Source organism: Pteropus vampyrus, unplaced genomic scaffold (assembly GCF_000151845.1).
Source record: "Pteropus vampyrus isolate Shadow unplaced genomic scaffold, Pvam_2.0 Scaffold535, whole genome shotgun sequence".
Lineage (NCBI taxonomy): Eukaryota > Metazoa > Chordata > Mammalia > Chiroptera > Pteropodidae > Pteropus > Pteropus vampyrus.
The window spans coordinates 604,847-621,144 of NW_011889316.1; the positions used below are offsets into that span (position 1 = coordinate 604,847).

Sequence of the window (16,298 nt, forward strand, 5' to 3'; positions counted from 1 at the left end):
TGACCCTTAAGTGTCTTATCCTTGGAATCAGATACCAGGCCACTGTGTCTGCTGAAGCTTTAGGGGACACAAATCAAATTCTCTGAGTGGCAGTCCCTTTGAAGGTCCTTTTTCTGGGATTGCACTGAGGAAGACCCCTTCGCCCTTACCATTGCGGGGGCGGGGGGCGGGAGGGGCAGAGAAAATGCTCATCACACCAATAGCTTTCTCCGAAGAACGTCTTTCTTTTGACTTTTGCAATTTAAACCATTTTATATCCTGAGTATTGAACTAAGGGTCACAAGACCATTTGGAAATCCTCATTTTAGAATATGGAAGTACTCGCAACCTATTATTTTCTTCTCAGTTTTTTGAAACTTTGATCAAAACAAAATGAGTCCAACTAGAGGTCAAAGGATATGAAATATAGTTCACAGAAAAAGAAATATAAATGGCTCTTAAACATAAGAAAAGATGCTCAAGCTCACTTTTAAGAAAAATTAGCGAAGTGTCCTTTTCATCTGTAAATTTGGGGGAAATCCATAAGTTTAACCTCTTTTTTTGAGGCTGTGGGGAAACAGCTACTCAAACACTGTTAATGAGAGTACAGAATGGTACAACACCTGTGCCATTGTCCAAATGCCTTTGTTCAAACCAGCAGTTCCACTTCTGGGACCTATCCTATGTGTTCAAGTTCAAAATGACTCATAAACAGGGTTATGCATTATGATATAGTTTATAACACCAAAAGCTTAGAAACAGCTCAAATCCTCTCAAGAGGAAACTGGTGAAATGAACTGTGATGCTTCCATGCACACAATGGAATGCCCACAGTAGTAAAGAAGGAACGAGGAAGAACTTTAGGCGCTGATATGGCGAGCTCTCTAAGATGTACTGTTTTAATGAGAAAAGCAAGGTGGAGAATAGTGCACATGTGATGCTATCTTTTGTGTAAGAAAGAGGGAGAATGAAAATGTCTATTCAATTTTACATAAAGAAACACTGGAAAAATAACAATGAATTGATGAAAATGATTATAAATGGAGCAAGGGAGCCAAGAAGTAGATGTAGACAGGGTGAGAGCAAGTCTTTTGAGTGTTTATCTTCTTATTTTGAATTTAAACATGTAAGTATATTACTATTCAAAAGCATAAAAACTATGGGAGGTGAACACAGTGCAAATATATATATATATATACACACATATATATGTGTGTGTGTGTGTGTGTGTGTGTGTGTGTATATATATATATATACCTTACTGTTAAAAAAACATAAAAATAAAATTTCATAGAGAAAAGAAAGTGTTCCCTTTAATATTCTATTATACATACGTTGAATGAAAATCTGATGGGTACTAACTACCTGGCTTTCTTCTCAATTGAAACTCAATCTCAAGACACTTAAGATTTGGATAAGGTTGGTTTAATTCTCTATTGCAACATTTGTGGAGCATCCAGTGCTGTTTTTTAAGATTTCTGAAAATTCCATGAGCGGGTAGAGGTGGATGTGTTACATTCCCATGACCAACTTTAGGGCCTCGTTTCTGCTTCCCGTGAATTAGTTCAGTTGATGGATCGTGTCATCCTCCTGTGTGGGTCCCTGTTCCACCCTTACTGACCCACTTGTGGTGCTCAGTCTCTTTTCATAATTTCCACTCAAAATCTTACTGCAGACTTGGGCATTTAGATAATGTGGACGGAGAGTATATTCATTTCCTATTGGTACTGTAATAAATTGCCACAAACTTTGTAGCCTACAACCACACACATTTATTATTTTACAATTCTGGAAGTCAGAAGTGTGCCGTGACTCTCATGGGCTGAAGTCCAGGTATTGGCAGAGCTGTGCTCCTTCTGGAAGCTCAGCTGGGAGAATCTATTTCTTTGCCTCTTCCAGCTTTTCGAGGCTGTCTACATTCTTTAGCTGTGGCCTTTCTCTCATCTTCGAAGATAACAGTGCGGTATCTTCAAATCTCTCCTTGACTGACCCCTGTGACCTTGCTCCTTTCACTTTTAAGGATCCTTGTGATTACATGTGGCATACCTGGAAAATCCAGGATGACCACCCTATCTCAAGATTCTTAACTTAATCACACCTACAAAATGTGATTTTGCCAAGGAAAGTAACCTATTCTCGGGTGCTGGAATTGGTAGGTAGACATCTTTGGTGACCATTATTCTACTCGCTATTATATTTTATCCCTATGCATATCAGTTAGCCCTGTTTTTCAAAGTTCTCTTCTCTTCCCATTCATTCCCATCTTTATTCATTATAAAATCCCTTAAATTCCTGAAATACAGGACAATTTAGCCAATAGATTGATTGATTATTTTGTTAATCTATGCCCTAAACATCCACATTTACCCGAATAGTTTACCAAAATATTTTTTAAAACAAAAATAGTTTCGTCTTTAAGAATTATGTTGTTCATTGTTAAATTTTATATCTTTGACTTTACTTCTGAAAATTTCCCAATATTTCTGATTACTAAGGCCATTCTTCCTGTTGCAAAGTGCCAATTCAGATTTCTTAAAAAATTTTTTGTGAATCTTTAGTAATGTGATTTTTGGGGGCCAGCTAGGAACTAGGAAGTAAAATATTTGCAAGAGAGTTATAGCAAAGAGTATGTTCATAGACATGTATTAATTTTCTATTGTCATGTAAGAGAAATCGACACAAACTTAATGACTGAAAACAGTGCATATTTATTAGGCCCCCGTTTCCACAGGTCAGAAATCCAGGTTTAGTTTAGTTGGATTCTCTGCTCAGAGAATCACAAGTTTGCACCCACGGTGTTGGCCAGGTTGCCTTTTTATCTAGAGGCTCGACTGGGAAAAACTTCTCTTCCATGCTTATTCAGATTGTTGGAAGAATTCATTTCCATGTGATTGTATGGCCGAGTGTCCCAACTTTTTGCTGGCTTTCAGCTAGAGGTTATCCTCAGGTTCAACGAATTTGGAACCTTAATTATATCTGCAAAATCCCTTCACCTTTGTCATAGTCTATTGGTTAGAAGAGCTTCACACTCAGGCGGAAAGGTTTATACAGGCTCTGAACACCAGGGGGCAGGGATTGTGAGGGCCTCCTTAGAATTGTGCCTACCACAAGTTACTAAATGATAAACTCAATGATAAACTTTAAACTACACCACAATATTTCCTGGGTCCTTCTGACGGGGCTATCTGACTTTATAGCAAAAGCCAAGGGCATAATTCTATTCTCTCCAGGGAGAAGTGCCAAGGCTGCCAAGGGAGTGGAAATGGCCAATGGCCCAGGGATTTTAGGGAGGCAACCGGGCCTGTCAGGCTTTCTCACCTTTGACTGAATGCATCCACCTAAGTGAGTCACAGAGACTTGGGGAAGTAAAGGGCACAATTTCTGTGTGTCCATGGGCCCGTGTCCCCTCTCCCAGCCTTTGGTTCAGCAGGATTCAAGATGTGTGCACTTGGCCTGCAAAAATCTATCTCTGCCAAACTCAAGAGAACCTAGTGTATTCTGTCCTATAGTCCCTGAGAGTGGCCAAATTCAAGGCTTCCAGAAGGAACCCAGTTTTGACGGTGATGATAGGTCACTAGAGTAATTTATATTTATTTTTATAAGCTTTATAGTGAATGATTATGGTGAAATGAAAGCTTTTTTTTTTTAAAGCCATCCATAACACAAAGGGATGGGATTTGATGCACATTAAAAAAAAAATCATAGCTAAAGTTAGTCTCAGTTATATCGTATTTTAGAAATGCTCCACACTCAAAACTTATGCCACATACTCTAAGTCCGAAGAGTATTGATTATTATTTTTTAAATTATTTTCAGGGAAAATCTTGCTGAATCACCAATTTGTTTGTTTGTTTTTTAAACTGCTAGTTTCCTGAATGTAATTGTTGAATTAGTTTGGAATTACTCTGGGTCCACCCCTGAGCCCATCTTTAGAGCCTGTCTGTCATATGGGGAAGTGCATTATTAGCAGTCCTCTCTAAGTATAAAGCATTGGTGGCAATTTCAAATTAGTGGGGATGACAGATTATTAGTGAAATATGAGAATAATTTGTTTGCAATAAATATGGTCAACAAAGAGTTAATGGACCTACTACATAAAAGTCTTACATATCATAAAGAGAAGCTGCAAGATCCTCTTGCAAGGGGGAGAAAAGCATCAGACAGTTCACAAGTCTGCTGATATTTTTTTTTTCTGGAAGTCATACCTGTATTTTAATTTTCGCACACCAGCAAAAATGAAGGAACCAATGTTCTCCGTGAGAACATCAGAGTAGGAAGCCAGGTGGACATCAGACAGCTGATCAAAATGTTCACTATCAAAAGGCTGGGAGTGATTTTCATCTTGGCTCACACAGCATGTATCTTCAACCTTTCTTCTCTTGGTTAATATTTTTTCTTTTCTTGCCGAATACTATTCTGCTCTCGTTGACCATTTCCAATTGATCATTTCTCTCTGAGTCATATTTCTTAAACCCAAAGGAGAACTTGATGTATGTCCTCTATTTTGAGTGTGCCCAGGAAGCTTCCCAATACCGTTTCAGAAGAATGAGACTGGAAGTGTTAAGCTCAGCCCCATCTGTTGTTAATGTGATATTCGTTATGCGTGAATGAAACTCTTGCTGGACTGCTGTGATTTGCTTTCATTTGGACCCCGAATTTGCCCTGTGATTGAGAATTCAGTCCAGCCTTCATTTCGCAAGATCCAGTAAATAGCTTACAGAGTACCATCAGCGATGGGGTTTCTACACTGCACAGTGGTTCAGAATGACAAGCAGAACAACAGAGAGCAGGAGTGAGGGAGGCTCCTCAGCTGGATTTGAGCTGGACTTTGAAGGATTAGTAGGGTTTTGTCAGACAGAGAACACTAGGAGGGTAATTCCAGTAATGGGGGAGGGGGCATAAAAATGTGAACAAAGCATGGAATTTCAAAAAGAGAGACATTAAAGAGCACAATAGAGGGACAGAGAAGAAGGTCCAATGTAAAGGAGACATTACCAAAGTAAAAATGAAGGAGTCAATGGTGCATTAGATTGGGCGGGCATTAAAAGGTACAGGAAGGTAGGCCTGGGAAGATTTGCTTATTAAGCCTTTCAAAATAACATTTAGAAAAAAGAGAACATCTGCTAGACAAATTGTGACTCTAATGAGAACTTTTTTTCTGAAACATACTACATTTTCATCTAAATTATGCTCCTCCTTCTACGTAGTTACTTTGAAAGGCTGAACACTGACTTCGGTGATGGCTATGAGTGTTAAAAAACATCTTTAGAAATCCCTTTTGGGAACAACCTTCGGAATGTGTTTATGAGCTATGAAAGGACATCAGTTGGTCTTATTATCACAGTTTTTTTCTGTCTCTGTCTATGTATGGCGAAAACATTATACATACATGTAAAATACATATCATTAAAACTTTGCCAGTTGGACTTTTCTTTTATAAACTGGAGCATGTGACAAACGGCTTTTTCCTATTTCCAAAAATCAGATACAATCTGAAAAGGATTTCACTTGTGGACTAAGAATACCAAAAAACTGTGCTGCAGGCTCTGATGGCAATCTTCAAAGACGGATTCCAACAATATTTTGAGCGGCCCAGCATTGGAATCAGTGTTGGCCTCTGTAGGTGACTGTTGACACAGGGACCACGTTTCATATTATATGCAACCTGGGGGAATTTTGTCATTGTGGTTGATCAAGTTGTTATATGAAGTTTATGGTCCACAGTGGTCTCCAGTGTAGTTACTCATGATTAGAGCTCCTCCCTCAATCACCCATGAAGACCCAGAAGAGAGAAGGAGACTTCCTAATGCCATTGAAGGCTAAGACAGACCGCCTAAAGACAGAATCTGAGGACGACTGGACTGCCATTCATGGCAGACTCTGGCTTTGTTTCACAAAGATGGAGATTTTCTGTAAAGGAAAAAAAGGCCTTTCCCATGACCTGAACCAGGAAATAGGCAGCTGTGCTTCTCGATGAACTGATTCCTCCTAGGGGCAGGCAGAACTGCCCCCTCCACAACCACATTCATGGGCGATGTTGTGGATCCAAGAAGAACGCAAACGCAAAGCTTAGAAACAACTGAGCGGTATACCGGGAAGGCACACACTACAAGCATGCAGGCGTGAAGGGCACTGAGAGGATCCTTGTAGGAGTGAGTGATAAAAACTGACATTGGTCCCACCTCCTTCCTTCACCTTCGGAGTATGGGAGAACGAGTCAGTAGGGACGAGAAAAAACTTTATCAGCTGAGGAACTTATACTTTTTTACTTGGGAGGAGAAATGATTTATTCTTGATAACAACACAGCTCTTTATATTAGAGTAGCATCAGGCTGTCATTTGTATTTCACGTGTATCTCCACATTTGTCCTTTGTCTTTCAGCTTTATAGGACTTCTGTTTGTTTTTGTCATTGGAAAGTGTTATTACATAGTTGAGATTATTGATCTCTTGTCTGTGATCACTGGTTTCCATGACGTGTTCAGAAGGACTTTCTACCCAAGATTATACAAATATATTTGTCCAGTCTTTCTTCTAGTTCTTTTGTAATTTTAGTGTTTACTTTAAACATTTGTTGTATTGGGAATTTATTTTGTGTAATAAACGAAACAAGAACCCACATTTTATTTAAAACATTTCACATCAACCTGCATTTTTCTTTCATCCTATTCATCACAACTATAATGACACAATTATTTATGTGATTATCTTTTCCCAATCACTATTAATTTGAAATACTACCTTTTTAATCAGAAAATTGGAATACTTTTTAAAATGCTCCCTCCTACAAATATCATGTTGGGATTTTGATGGTTTTCTAGAAATAAGATGGTTTTCTAGATTATTTTGGAAGATTATTTATGTTTATACTATACTAAATTTTTTTGTCCATTCCCAGGGTATGCCTTTTCACTTAGTCACATATGACTTTATATTTCTTAGTTTTTGTTTTTTTCATATCATTCAAACGTATTTGTATAATTTTATGTTTTTATACTTTTACAAATGGATTGATTTTGGATTATATTTGTAATACATCATAAGACTTTTCATTTTGAGTATTAACATTATACCACGGAAACATTTTGAACTCTTTTTTACTTTTACTTTTCAATAATTTTCTGCTTAATCTTAGACTTTGTATTATCGGCAGATAATGATAATTCTCTCTTCTTCATTCCAATATTTAAAGATCTCGTTTTGTTCTCTTGTCTAATTGCAATGTTTATCACATAAAAGCGATGTCATTATAAAAATTATAAGTGCTTAATTACTAAGCATGATATTGGCTTTTGGTTTAAGATACATTTCAATATTAAGAAAATGATTCACCTAATCCCACTTAACAAAGAGCATTTATCAGGAATGGAAGCTAAATTTTATAAACTGTTTTGTTGATATCTACCATAGGATCATATGCTTTCCCCCCCTTTGTTCAACATCAATATAGATTTACTAGTATTTAGCCACCTTTACATTCTTGGAACACACAGTCATAGTGTTCCAACACGTGACTATCTTGTATTGCTATTTAAATCGGCTGCTATATTCTATTTGCTAATACTTTACTTAGAAGGCTTTAAAAATCAATTTTAATATCTCTTCTTTTCTCTTGTGCATTTCCTAGGTTAAAACAAAGCAGTATGTTGGTATTTGTTAATTGTCAAGAATTCCTCCTTTCTCTGACCTAGAATATTTTAAATAAAGTGTGAATACTCTATCACCTTCTATCTAGTTTTCCAATCGTGTTAGCATGTGATTTCACTGTGATTGTGAAGTTTCGCTTCTAGACACTGCGCAAATCTGATAGGAAACAGTGACAGAGAAGAAATAGTGTGCTTAGTAGGGCAATATCTCTTGCAACATGTCATCCCTTAGCAATCAATGGTGGGTCAATGGGCTCCCAGAGGGGAGTGTTTTTATTCTTCTATCTGCTTGCCCATAACCCCAGAACTCATACTGGTGGGAACCTTTGGAATTTCCTCCACTTAGGACCTATAACACTGCACTATGATCATAAACTAGAGATTGGTGTTAGGTCGTAGGATCCACTCAATTTGTTCCAAATGGCATTATATCTGGTTGCATTCTTCAGCGTGTTTAGTATAATGCAGCTTTCATAGCTACAGCATATTTAGAGTACTTTTCCTTATTTTCAGTTCTTTTTCATTCCTGTCTGTGTTGGTAAAGGGTTTTGGAGTTAACATTCACTTTTTTAATTATTTTCCTTGTAAGTCCTCACAGATTGTTTCACTTCGGAAAAGTCCATGAGTAAATAACTTAAAAGATCATTTGGGAAAATAAATGACTGTGGAAAGCCTAGACAATTTTGAAGAAGAAAAGATTTTCCTTACCAGATATTAAACTGTACTATAAACCTGCAGTAAACAAATTGGTACTGGCACTGAAAGAGACATGTCAATTATATGAAAATCCAAAAACATATCCAGGGAAAACACTGCTGTCAGTGTTTCTGTGTAGGCCTAAAATTTGGCCCCAATATGTAGGGGCATGGAGGCTAAATGAAAAACTCAGATTAAATGCAAGACCCTGGAATTGTGCTTGTAGTTATTGCTGGTCAGTAATATCCCTTTCCTCTAGTTCCAAGTGGAAACCAATGCAAATTCTGAAGGAAAGCATCTTCGATTTAGATCCTCAGGTCCCTCATTAATTATTATTAACAATAATTCAAAGATCACCAAACATTCAAGGGAACAAGTTACTATGACCAAGAGTTAGCTGAATCTATAATTATCATGTAGAGATTCTAGTGACTGCAGATACTAGAATTATTAGACACAGAATATAAAATAACTATGCATGGAATATTTATAGAAATAAAGATGGGAATTTAAAAATGAGTAAGTAATCAGATTATTCACTGTGACTGGGAAGATTTAAAAATAACCAAATTTAAACATTTCCTAGATATATTTTTAAGTAAAAAATCAAATTGATAATAGCATATCTAGTATGCTAAATTTTGTGTAAGAAAAAGAGAAAAATAAGAATACACATATGCTTTTGCCTACATAAAGTCATGCTGGAAGCATACACAAGAAACTAATTGAAGTAATTACCTCTAAGGGGGTGGATGGACATGAAGAAGAAACTTCTCCATTTATACTTTTTAATATCATTTTGATTTTTGAATCATGTGGATTTATTGTCTGTTCAAAAAATAAAATTGAAAAAGAATTAGAATTTTTAGAGATAAAACACATAACTATTTTTTAAAAATCCTTTTTCAGTGGATGAGTTACACAGAATATTAAATACATCTGAAGAGAGAATTAGCAAACTAGGAAGGCAGATCTAAAGAAATTACCCAGATGAAGCACAGGCAGAAAAGGATCTATAGAATATAAAAGAGAGTTTGAGATATGGAGAACAGAATGTGAAAGGCTGAATCATATAATCAGAATGTCAGAGAGAGGCTAGGAAGAATGGAGGAGAGGCAATATTTGAAAACATTGAGATTTAGGTGTTTATAAAGTCCTAGGTATGTCTCTACTAGCATATGAGTGAGTGTTTCAAATGAAGTAATGATGGAGGTCCTTGTATTTAGGAGTAAAAAAAAAAAAAAAAAAAAAAAGCCATGAATTGATGGAGTATGGGGCAGAAAGAAAGGTTGGGGAAATGGAACTGAAATAATGAATGTCCCAGAGAGCAGTACCTGGTGACATTGAAGATGGGAATGTGTGAGGTTCCAAGGAGTTTTTATAATGGGGATGGTGGCTGCAGCAGAGAGCAAGGAGAAAGAAGCATGAGCCAATATGCTGATGGGAGATGATTATGTCTCCAAGGGAATCTGGAAAGTTTAAAAATAAACCAATAGTTTGTGCTCTGTTTACTCACTATATTTTCAGCTTTTCAGTGGGGATAGGGCATGTAAGAGTAAATGAGAGAGAGGAGCACTACTTCAGAAGGAGAGTGGTCCCAGCTGAGGGATCAGAATCAAGAATTGAGATTCAGAAGAATGTGTCCCTAAATAAAACCACATATCTTTTATAAATGCCAAAACATTTTAGCTATTTTTATATGAGTCTTATATATCAGATAATGACGGGTAGGGATATTTTCTGTGTCTCATAGGCAGTTTATAAATAGAACATAGTTAGAGGCATGATTACCAACTGTTGAATGCCTACCCTGTGCTATGCACTTTGTAAACAACCTATGTTGTAGGTATCTACTTATCATCATCATAATTATCATCCCTATTTTAAAGATGATGAAACTGAGTTGTAAAGTGGTTAAATCATTATCCAAGCTCACCTACCAGGACCTAGCAGAGTTATTTCACTTCATGCTCTAAATCTTGAGCTTGGCAATTTTTTGTGTATATAAAGTTACATAAATGCAGAAATTCATCTCTTTATTAGAGAATTCTGTAGATGATTAACTCAACTTCCTGTTCTCTAGGTAAGAAGAGGTCACGAAGAGACTGACCCCTGGAAATGAAAATCAAACACTAGTAAATATTTCTTTTTGCTTCTTACATTTCAGGGAGACACTCTGGTGTTCTATTTTTAAATTTTAATATTATTCATTTTGTTTCCTGGTATATATATTTTCAGTTTTGCAAACTTTGATTTTAGGGTATGTGTGAATATGTGTTTGTTCTAGGTGCTTGTATGTCAATATGTAGTACAGTTAATTTTTAAATGCCTTTTAGTTGGTTTTAATAGCATTCCAGCTACTAGGAGAGCTGACAAAGAAATGAGTTAGCCTCCTAGGAAACTACTAAGTGAATGACTTCTTTCTTACTTTTAGTAATTAAGTTCTCACATTCAACTCCATATCTGAAGTAGCTTCTTTTTCATTTCCTGTGATATTTAAACTTATTTTATTCCCTACACAGTAACAAAAGCAGCCCATTATGCAAACACTCCTGCTGATTCTTGCCCACGTTAGACATGCCCTGGAAAACACCCCAAATCCAGGTACCAATAGCATTTTCTTTGAAGGCTATCCTAAGTAATCCAGCTTACAGAGAACATACTCTGTCACAGGAAGGCATCTCGGTCATCTGTCTCTAATATTTCTTCACACTAGGCTCACATGTCCCAGTTTCAGAAAACAGCGTTACATTGTCAGCTGATTCAGAAGCTCCAGATCAGTGGTTCGCAACCTCTGCTGCACACCGGATTCTGGGAAGCTTTAAAAAATACTGATGCTCAGGTCTCACATGACTCGATTAGTCTGGAGGGTGATCTGGGCATTGAGATATTTTTTAAAGCTTCTTAGGAAATTCCAACATGCAGCCAAATTTGGAAACCACTGCCCCGGAGCCCTAAGGATGCTGGTTTAGCCACTCTCCTGTTTGGATCAGAATAAAAGGGGACAGGCAAAAATACTAAGTAAAACCACTGCTACTATCTTGGTTATCAGGAAGCAGAGGCCCTGTGATGCCTTGGAATCTAGTATCTTCCATCTGTCTCCTCCCTCAGTGTTTGTCCTCAGGATCCTACTCGACAGAGACAAAATTAACTTCATCGTTTTCACCAACGGGGAAGATATAGTCGATTTTATTTATTCTTTTAATATGGCGTTTAATGTTGAATCGAGGTTACAGCAGACCTTGATGGCAGCATACGTATGTGGAGCCTGCAACTAAGTAACAGCATTTTATGAGAATCACATTATTTTAGTTCTTTTGGGAAGAAGTTTACAGACATTTATAGCGCTTTGGTAGATATGTATCCTCAGTTGTCAGTCTCTATCCACTGACTCCTTCATTTTGGGCCACGAATGTGCAAATCTTCCCTGAGCTCTAAAACATTTTCCTTTTTCCTGCTTCCCACTCAATCCATCATACCACCTTCTTCCATCCTCTCACTGCCAAATTCTTCAAGAGCACAATCTATACTTCTCACTCATTCTTGAACATTGCTAAATCCAGCTTCCATCTCTATTATAGCTCCACGGAAACTGTACTCACAAAAGTGATCAATGGTGTTTGGACCCAAATCCAAATCCAATAGCTTCTCACTTTACATTTTGTTTCATTTGTAGTTATTTACCACTTAAAATTCTATGAAGCAATGGTAATAAAAACAATATGAACTTGGCATAAGAATAGATACATAGATCAGAGAAACACATTGGGTCCAGAAATAACCTTGGGCGCATGTGCATAATTACTATAGGACAAAGGTGGACTTTAAATTAAAAGGGGGAAAGAATCCATCTTTTTAATTGGTAGTGCTGGCTACACATCAGGAAGATAATGAAGTTGGACCTCCTCCTGATACATCACATATAAAAAGTATAGAGCAGATGGATTAAAGATTTAAATGTGAAAAAAAGAAGAAAATTTAGGAGAGTATATGCATAAATTTGGATAAGGGGAGAATTCTTAAGCAAATCAGGAAACCTAGAATTGATGAAGGGAAACAAAGATAGCATTGGCCACATTAAAATTTTTTTGTATATTGAAAAATACCAAAATCAAAAGTCAAAAGACAAACGATAGATTGGAAAAAAATATTAATGATACATATAATAGAGATTTAATACCCTAATATGCAAGGAGACTCTATAAATTGACAAAGGATGCGAATAGTCAATTTATAGAAAAGGAAATACAACTGGCCAATAAATGTGGAAGACAGTAATCCAAATGAAAGCAATTATGAGATACTATTTTTCACTTAGAATAGCAAAATGTAAAAGAGTACTGGATTTAGGACTCTGAATTGTTGCCATCTTTAAGAATGCAATCCAGCTGCATCCATTAAAACTAAAAACATATTTACCTCTGGCCTCGAAATCTCACACTTGGTAATGCACCTCTCAGAAATAAGGATGTTGCTATGTAAGTGTACATGTACGAGGATATTTGTTGCAGCTTTGCTTGTCTTTCACATCAGAGGGAAGAGCCATGGGATCTGTCGCTTAGACTTGGGGTCTGAGCCCAGGAGCAAAACTTAGAGACAACGTACTCTTCTGAATTGATCCTCATCATTTATTTTTAGTTCTTTGCCTCACTTCTTTTCCTCTTATTGTATGTTTGATTTGTCACACACCGATAGAACTATTTTAAAACATCTCATTTTTTTAGTAGTTTTGTTTCGTTTTCAGCAGTTTTTACTTTTCTATATTGATGTCATGTTATTTGATACATAAAAGATAATGGCTATTACATGTCAATTATAAATTATGTACCTCATTTCAATTTAGTTCTTTTTTCTTGAATTCTGCTTTATCTAAAATAACTAGTCTTCGCTTTCATTTAGTTGGCATTTGCTTCATATTTCTTCGTGCACCATTTTACTATTCTAAGTCATTTTTTCCCCTAAGATTTTTTAAAGCATACTTTAAACTATAATCCTCTATTTGTCAAGGATGAGATTTAAGTAGAGGAATTTGCTTTCCTTATTGAATATGAGGAATCTAGAAAACATCTGCCTCCATTCTTGACAGAGCACTTGAAACACTGTAATTCTGGGTGTGTCCTGCATGCAGCAGTGATGGTCTGTGTGTTTATACGACGCAGGTGTTTCTTATTAACCTATGAGATGAAAAGAAACAGGAAATTAGGATATTTAGCCTCATGCTCTCTCCTTCAGGGAGAACGTTCTCTCACTGCCAGAGGTCAGTCTGGTAGAGCTACAGCTATGCCAAAGGAAGCGGGACAAGGTAAGGGCTAGCGACGTGAACTCTGGGGTCTCTGCACCAAGGTTCGCATCCTGCGTTTATCACTTACTAGTTGGGTGGCCTTGGATGGTTCATTCAGCACACTTGTCTTCCTCATCTGAAAAAAAATGGGGGTGGGGGTTGGCAATAGCAGAAGGCCAAAAGGTGGTATTGAGGATTAAATTACATAATTCATATTCCTGGCTTACACTAAATGCTCAATAAATGTTAGCTGCTGTTATTATTTTTGTCATCGTCATCATCCTCATTATAATCATCATCATTGTTGTTGTCATTGTCATCATCACCATCATCCAAGAAAGGGGACTGATGAACTTTCAGGATCATTTCTGCCAGAGCTGGGCAAAGTAGCATAACAATGATTGCCTTCTCCTCCCCTAGAACTTTCTGCTCACAGTTTTCCCACAGACCAAACACATGCTGGCCCCTAATAAGATAATCACAGAGCTATTAGTGAAGAATAAACTTATTATCGCAGAGCAGAAACTGAGACTTTCTTAGTTGACTCATTCCTCCTATATAATATAAGGGGCAAGTCCTTAGCAGCTCCAGAAAGGAAATCCACACAGAGCCCTCTTTTCCTTAAAGAGGCCCTCTTCCCACTTCCTTTTACAGCCCTCCCTGAAGACCCCATAGTTCCTAGTTCCCACTTCAGTTTTCTTGGAAAACTCTACCTCGTTTCTAGAGAAATAGAAGTCAGAGCCCCCAGGATCTTCAAAATGCAACTTTAACACCACCTGGGTGCTAATGCGGGCATCCTCTGCTCACGCTGTGCCAGCTTCAAAGGGAGGAGCGGGCGAGGAGGTGAGGTCTATCAATGCTGTAGATAGTGAGACAGAGAATACAGTTCTAGTCAGTTAGGCTGAAGTCAATTAGGTCTACTAGGGGAGTTTCTGGGAAAGCTTTTACTTTGCTGATAAAGGGTGCGATAGGGGCTGTTGCCTCTCCTTTCCCCCTCTTCCTGTCCGAAAGCAGATGTGTGCAGCCATCTTGAATTTAAGAATCATTTTGTCAAATCAAAAAAATAAAAATAAAGTCACTTAAGTCAGGGGGCTTTATATAGCTCTGTGAAATGATAAGGCTATTTTATAAAATATCCTTTCTTTAGAGCTGTAGGGAAAATTCAGCAAATACTGCCTGCATTCCTGAGAATGCATTTCATTTATTTATCCATATAATAAAGTTTCGTTGAGTCTTTCCTGTATATGTATTGACATAAAAAATGATCTCATTGTCAAAGGTTGATGGGTACACAGATAAGGAACAAAAACTCAACCTAGATAATGGTTTCCACCTGAGAGAATAACATTCAAAGTCTGGGCAGTAGACACCTGCCTCCTGTGAACTCTTCACAAGATGAATTTCCCAGGCTCAAGTATCTGCTCCATCCCTATACTCCGAGGATGACTTTTCCTATCTCAAATTTCCTTGTGTAGAGAATATTCTCTTCCAGGAAATCTGGTCATTCTACTGGGGAGCAGGTGGCTACAGGAACCATGCTTGAAGCCAAGGCTCTTACCACAGAGGCCCGAGATCGGCCAAGGGGACGATGACATAAAGAGCAGGCACTGTTGAGTGTGTGCTTTGAAAAGGCCTCTTTGGGCTGGGGGATTGGAGACAGCGCCATGACTGAAGTGGCATTGGACCTCTCATTCTTGGAATTATGGCTGACGTTTCACAGAGCTCAAGCAATTCACCTAAAGCAGAGGCTTTTGCAGGCAATGTGGAAATTAGCCGAGAGTTCTTCGTACCACAGATATGCTAGAAGTCCTCCTGGAGAGGCAGCTGGCAGTGACCACTGGTTGGTCAAAATAACTAACAAATTTGCTTATAAGCCAAGACAGTCAATCACCTAGCATCCTGGGGAAGGCTGAATAGAGTACTTTCCCTCTTTGTTACCAAAACTCTGACTCTCCTTTCAGAAATTTCCTGAGGATACCAAATCCTAATACCCACCGAAGTGTGGAGTGACAGCCTGATCTCTTAAGCTTGGAACGTTGAAGCACGAACTTACTCCTGGGCTGGAAAGCCCAGGACAATTTAGCGAGCAGGACAATTCAGTGAGATATTTGTCTTTGTTTATTTTGCACATTGCTCAGCATTCCAGCATTCCAGCATAGCCAAGTCTGTGTTCCCTTGCTGCAGAGCCTAAAGAAGAAGCAGTCTACAGGCCACCTTCCTTCCTGAGTTCTCCCCTTTCATCTTGGGGGGTTTGAGCATACCATGATAGGGAAGGGAGCTGTAGAGTGACTTTAAGGGATAGAGTCCCTAGTAGCGAAAGAGTGAAGATTTTCCCCCAAGAGAAGGAATGGATGTCTGTAGTTTTTTTAAGTAATGAAGCTGTGTGGCCCATCCTCCGCAGGACCTCGGGAAGGTGACAAGCTGTCCGGAAGTCACAATTCTACGTTAAGTCTAGGAAGGTTTTCTTGGACTCTGAGTACTGGGGTTTCAGCCCTGGCAAAGGTTTCTGTGGGACAACAGTGCCACCCATCCTCAAGGATCTATGTAAGCTTTGCCTACAGGCATTTTGGTGGAAACTAGGTCGATAAAGTGTTCGCCCGCAAGTCAAATCTGGCCCGCCATCTGCTTCTGTATGACCTATCACCTAAGAATAGTTCTTACATTTTTAAAGGTTTGAAAACACTCAAAACAAGGATA

General features: G+C 38.0%; 1 protein-coding gene across 3 annotated transcripts in view; it reads left to right on the forward strand.

Annotated features, from left to right (window-relative positions):
* Positions 1-16,298, forward strand: part of SUSD1 (sushi domain containing 1) — a 178,156-nt gene that overhangs the window by 107,887 nt on the left and 53,971 nt on the right. The window contains exon 16 of one of the 3 annotated variants that reach the window (XM_023525165.1): positions 10,404-10,525. The exons of the other annotated variants lie outside the window; for them this stretch is intronic. Within the exon in view, the coding sequence (XP_023380933.1) occupies positions 10,404-10,429 (26 nt within the window). The 3' untranslated portion in view covers positions 10,430-10,525. Of the gene's footprint in view, positions 1-10,403; positions 10,526-16,298 lie in introns of those variants that run through there. 3 annotated transcript variants of the gene reach the window in all.